This window comes from Lipotes vexillifer, unplaced genomic scaffold (assembly GCF_000442215.2).
Source record: "Lipotes vexillifer unplaced genomic scaffold, Lipotes_vexillifer_v1.1 scaffold1887, whole genome shotgun sequence".
Lineage (NCBI taxonomy): Eukaryota > Metazoa > Chordata > Mammalia > Artiodactyla > Lipotidae > Lipotes > Lipotes vexillifer.
Window position 1 is genome coordinate 566437 of NW_006797240.1, and position 6483 is coordinate 572919.

At 36.4% G+C, this 6483-nt stretch overlaps 1 protein-coding gene across 1 annotated transcript in view; it reads left to right on the forward strand.

Moving 5' to 3' along the window:
* LOC103085318 (protein aurora borealis-like) overlaps positions 1-5864 on the forward strand; it is a gene marked incomplete at its 3' end in the record, with an annotated part of 11885 nt that extends 6021 nt beyond the window's left edge. Inside the window, exons 3-4 of the mRNA XM_007469231.1 lie at positions 1916-1997; positions 5797-5864. Coding sequence (XP_007469293.1) covers positions 1916-1997; positions 5797-5864 — 150 coding nt within the window. The remainder of the gene's footprint in view (positions 1-1915; positions 1998-5796) is intronic.
* Positions 5865-6483: the final 619 nt, after the last annotated feature.

Genomic DNA, 6483 nt, shown 5'->3' on the forward strand with positions numbered 1-6483 from the left:
CTCTTTCCCATTTCCCAACATTTTGGGAAGTATGCTTTCTCTTTCGAATTCTCAACTTAATTTTAAAGGGAAATTCAGGAGAAAACTTAAGAAAATGAATTCAGAGTGAAGATTAGGGCCAGTGTAGCAGAAGTTAATGTATCAGCAACAAATTAAATTCATACGTATACATGTGAAATACAATAGATACATGCACATAATAAAAACAAAAACAAACTGCAAAGAAAAAATATAAAATGAAAATGAAGAGCCTTTTGTTCCCTGTCTCGCTCCTTAAAAGTAATTACTGTAAAATTTCTTGAGTATACTTTCAGATTCGTGTGATCACATGTGTGATAATAGCACATGTCCTTTAAATATTTGCACATAAGTAGGATCATCATTTTTATACTGTTTTGCCTCTTACTTTTTTGCTTAATAATTTCTTAGAATTTTTTTTTGATTATCAGCACGTACCAGTTATTAGTAAATAGCATACATAGTATTCCATTGTATGAATGTATCATAGCCTAATCCAGCCCCTATTGACAGATGTGTAGGTTGTGTTCAATGTTTTTTCTATCACAAGTAATGCTGCAATGAACACACTTGTACATATATCTTTGTGAACTTGCTAAGTCAGAGGGTTTGTGTTTTCAGCTTTTGGTAGATTTTGCCATATTGTCTTCCCAAAAGGTTGTACCCATTTATTCTCCTGGCAACGTTATGATACTGCCTGTTTTCTCATATCTGCAATATTGGCTATTATCAAACTTCTTAATTTGTGCTACTCTTATTACTTTAAAAATTCATCTTGTTATTGGGATTTGTATCTCTTTCATTCTCAGTGAACTTATACTTTGCTTCCTGAGTTTGTGGGTCTTTTATATTCCTTTTTTTCTGGGAATTGTCCGTATCATCTCTGTTCCCCCTCCCCCCCTCCTTTTTTCAACATCTTTTCTTCATGTTTTCATAGGTAGTTTAGTCAAGGAAGTTAGTTCTTTGTCATAGGTATAGCAAAGTATGAAGAAAATGTTCTGAGTTACCTCCAAAACATAGAGAGGGGAGGGGAAAATACTGTATTACTTACTGTATTAGACTTGATTAATTTTATATCCAGAATGAAAGAGGAAACACATTTATCCAAATGCTGTATCTCCATTTGAGTGTACTGGCCAGTGGTGTGCTGGTAAATTAACAACAGGCCCTCTGACTGTGGGAGGAGTATGAGTTTTAGTGATTGCTGCTGTCCATAGTGTAAATACTCCAACCATGGCCAATTTCAAGTTAGTGATGTGACATCACTGAATGGGGAAAGAAATGTAGCAGTACACCATTATATGTAGGCATTCTACCACACAGACACAAAAGACATAATTAACCTCAAGAGCATAGATGTTGGTAAATGTGGTAAAATAATTAGCAAATGATGATTTTGAGTTTTTATTACCTTTATTTTTAATATAGTTTATTTAAGTTTATATAACTTTAATATTGGCTTTGTTTGATAATTGATACACAGAATTCCTGAAATTTTAATAATTAGATCTTGAGAGTCAGGACAAGCCAGCTCCAGCACACTATTGATACCGGCTTACACATATACATTTATCTCCATTTATTCCTTCCCTCTTCATCCTCCCTTTTGTCAGCCTCCCCCCATCTCCAAAAAAATTGGAGGAGAAATGAAAAATATTTTCTTTATGATTAATAACCTTAGCTTAATTTGCAAATTTAAGTGGTTGATTTGAAGTATTAACATTTTTCTTTATATATACTTTAAATTTCTTCCATTTTACCTTTGCTCATTTGTGCTTTTAAGTATGAAATTTTAAAATATAACTATAAAGTCAGTATGTAACATGTTTGATGGTTATTTAACACAGCTGCCTTTTCATATTTCATATGCCTAATTTTATGACTTTAATTTTCCTAGTTTTTCACTAAGGATGTCATCGTACCCTCTCCTTGGACTGATCATGAAGGGAAGCAGCTTTCAGAGTATGATTCCAGTAAATGTGAGTGTGTTAAAAATTGTTTGAATAAAAATCGTAAAAATAAAAAGCAATGAATGTAAAACAACATATAGTGAGTGTCAGTTTATCTGCTTTGGTAGGAAGCTTGCTATAAATTAAATTTCTGGATACCAGAGGATTTAACTATTTAAGAGTTAGGATTCAAACCTTGACTAAAATTTACTAAATTCTTTTTTTTTCTTGGCCATTCTATTTTGAATTTAACTTTTTCTTCATAACCATTGTGAATATCAGTTACAATGATGGTTATAGAGGATCTGTAGATGCAGAAATAGTTGGTATTGAATATAGAGCTGAATTGTTAATTGTTGCAGTGATTTTGAAGGTTAATTTTTTTAAATGAAATCCTTAAATTGCTTTGCTTTTTGCTAATTTCCTGGTTTCTTATAATAGTAGAGGAAGGATGGGCATTTATAGGACCTCTGGGACAGTGTAATACAGCTGATTATCTGCAAAATTAAAAAGGAAGTTGAAGAGCAAGCCAGTAATCTTTCAAATATTTTTCTACCTCTAGGAAATGGTTATCTTATATTTTCTCTCACTGCCCTTTGAGCTCTGAGCAATGTTCAAGTATTACTTGTTTATATACATCCCTCATTTCCGTGGAATTGCCCGCTCTTCTGTATAGCATACATTAATTATGCTCTCAGTATAACAGGGAATATTTGTTCCATTCTTTACCAAAAACACAATATAGAAAAAATGGATTGAGCACTTTTCATGTGTCCAGACAGTGTTAAGTGCTTTCAGTATTCCTTACAACAGCTCATATGAAGTAGGTGCTATTATTGGTCTCATTTTATAAGTGAGAAAATCTAGTTTTACAAAGGTTAGAGCACTTGTCCCAGGATACAGATACGATAAGGTGGCAGAACCTGGATTTAAAAGGAAGCATTTCTCAGTTCAGATTCTGAATCGTTGCAAACTAAAGGTGGCATGCAGTAGTGGATGGGTTGTAGACCTGCTGTATTATAAACCAGAAGGGGTGACCTTGATCAACTTTTTCAATCTCTTTAGGCCTCAGTTTTTCACTTGTAAAATCAAGGGGTTAGACTAGATGGTTGTGTGATAACATGCCTCCCAGCTCTAAAATTCTGTATCCAAGGTGACGTATCCATAGATGGTAGGTTTCTTCCCCCAAGTTTTAATGTTGGATTTTTGAACAGGTGAATCAACCTTGTGTGATCTTTTTTATAACATCATTTTATATTTGAAGTAACCTGTTTTAGTTAAAGTGAGGCAGATCAGGAAGATGCTAAAAATACTACATACAGCCTCTTTGGTATGCTCATCAAGCCCATGATGACAGAGTACAGTGGTTAATTGGCGGGGGTGGAAGGGGGTGCGCAGGCCTGTGCTATCTACAGTGGTGTTGGGAGATAGTTCAGTTCTCTGTGGGTCTCGCATTTCTATACATCTCATGAAGAACGGCACGGACAGGTTTTGATCCAGGCTGGTTTTTCAAGGATGTTTGTATTGTGAACATCCTTGGAAAACAGAGATGGAGTATCCCTCCGGAGCAGAGGGTAGGTTTGTTTGGCTGTCTAGTACAATAATGGTAACGTCTCCCTCTGGGGCAGGTTTGCTTGCAGCTTATGAAGAATGGGATGTCCCGTGCTTAGGGTTCCTCAGCTGGGGCACAGACCCTCTGTGTGTGCTGTATCCACCTGGGCTCTTTCATGTCCCTTCCTTGGGACTGAGGGGGCAAAGGGAGCTGACGTGAACATGTTGTCTGCTGTGCTGAGAATAATGAAGTCCCTTTGTCTGTGACCCGAAGCCTCCTTTCTTCAGCCAGCATCTATGCAACGTTGACACACTAACCTGTCAGACCCTTTACAGTTCTTGACATATGGTAGCCACTAGCCACATGTGGCTATTTACATTTAAATAAATTAAAATTGAAATTTTAGTTTCCTGGTCATACAGTCACATTTCAGGTGCTCAGTAGCCGCACGTAGTGGTGACCATATTGTCCCGCACAGATATGGAACATTTCCATCATCACAGAAAAAGTTCTGGAAAGCACTACCTTAGAGTAGAGATTGGCAACCTCTATCTGTAAAGGACCAAATATTAAATATTTTAGGCTTTGCAGACCATACAGTTTCTGTTGCAACCAGTCAACTCTACTGCTTTACCATGAAAGTGTATCCCTGATGATACATAATGAACGAGTGTGGGTGTGTTCCAGTAAAACTTTATTTACAGAAATAGGCAACCAGCCCGATTTGTCTTGTGAGCTATCATTTGCTGACCCTCACTCTAGAGTAATGGCGTCTGGGTTTGAGTCGTGCCCAGTGTAGCTTAGTAGCTGTGTGAACTACTTAGCTTTCCTGTGCCTCACTCTCCTTCCCTGTGAAATGATGAAATGAGATAATACTCTGAAGATCGTGTACCTAGCACATGGTAAGTGCTCAGTGTTATTTACCCGAAGAATAACAAAGACAATGGTGAGTCAGGGGGAACAATGATTTTGTTTGTACACATTAGCTTCTGCTGTCAATTTTTACTGTTACCAGTATTTATGCAGCAAGGTGCTTCAATGACTGTACTACCCATTGCGTTTTTATTTATGGACTTGAACGAGAATTTCTCTGGGAATATACATAGGCTGAGGATTTCTGAGTTATAGGCTACGTTTTTCTGATTTGACTGTGCGGTGCCAGGCTGCTCGCCAGAGCGACTGTACAGTCTGCACAGCCACCCACAGTGCCTAGGCTTCCCATATCCCCACATCCCTGCCAGTACGTGCTTTCACATTTTTGCCTTTCTCATGGGTTGTTTGACATTCTAAATGATGGTTTTAATTTTCATTTCTCATATATTAACAGCCTTTTTATTTCCTCTCTTGTAAAATGCCTATTTCTAATTCCTTCCTATTGGAGTTGTTGTCTCTTTCTTTTTCCTTTTAATTTCTAAGATACCTTGTAGTTATCTTAGTTCTAAACATTTCACATGTCATCTCCAGTCACATATGTGCTTTTGTTTTGATGTCTTCGACTGCCTAGAAATTCTTATTATCGTGTAATCAAATCCATCCATTTTTCCTCGTTTGATTGTGGTCTTAAAGTTATCTATGAAGTCCTTTTAGAGGAAACAACCAAGAAAACATTTGCAATACAGTTGAAAAGTGGTGTGAGAATAATCCTGTCTAGATGGAAGACACAGTTTAAGCTGAGATTTGAGTTAGCCGGACTCGGGGAATGGGGCAGAAAAGTCAGAGAGGAAAGAATATTAGAAATACCTAGAGGTGAGAGAGAGAACCTGTTTGTTTTCTAAGGTATTCAGATAATGTTCGGTTGGAGGACAGCTGTGCTAGAGACAGAGACAAGGTTTTGGAAGGGCTTTATTTACACCATTAAGGTATTTGGACTCCAGCCTAAAGACCAAGGACATTACAGGGTTTTCGCAGCAGAGTGCCTTGGTTGCATTTGCCTTCTAGAAGGTCACACTGCCTACAGCAGAGAAGGCATTTGAATCTAGAATTCTTTTTTTTCACCCATTTATTTACTACCTGGTGCTTTTTCAAGTTAAGAAGCTTAATATTAGTCATTAACTTCAGATTTTTAAAAAATTATTTGCACCCATATTTTTGACTCCTCTCTTGGGGAAAAAAAAAAAACTGAGCACAGTTTTATTGATCAAATTTCAGTTTCTTTCAGAATGGCCTGGTGCTTTAATTCCGACAATTTATCTATTTCCATTTTGGAAAAGCATCAAGCAACAGAGGATCTGTTTGAGGACATTGATGTTGACTAACATGTGTCCCCAACCTTTTAAGGTTGACATCATGGAGAGCAAAGCTGCTTTCCCTAAAAAGTATCTCTTGGTGCCGCCTTACTTGCTGTGGTAATCCTTAAGTCTTATCCTTCCTCAAAGTTGACAATCAATCAATCAATAAAAAAACAAACAAACTTAGCAGAAACATGCCAAGTTATATACTTACATATGAAGACATTTATTTTTTAAATGTAAAAGTTTCCACACTTCATTTTTTTACTGTGGAAAAAGTAACCCTAAAGTAAACGAAGAACAGAAAATGTAAGATTTTTCACTTAAAATGTTTTACAGGTATTAACGTCAATAATGAATCTCCAATTGGAAGAAAGCTGACCATACATTCTGAGACAAGCAATGGTGAGTATGAATGTAAATTGGAAAAGAAGTATGTTCCATATTAAGGGACATTTGATGTTAATTTCAGTACATGTGATAACACTTCACTCTGGAATTGAAGTTGTTTACTTTTTATGAATAAGCTATATGAGAGCTGACCTTGAGAAAGTTAGAATAGATACATCCATCCATGTTTGAGAAGTGGCAGTAGTGTGTTATTTTGTGATTCAAATCATGTGAATCGAATTTTGGTTTTGGAAGGCATTCTTTTGAAAATTTGTTAATATTGGGAAATCTATCCCCAAATATATATAGGCTGGCTTCTTCTTTTTTTTTTTTTTTGCGGTACGCA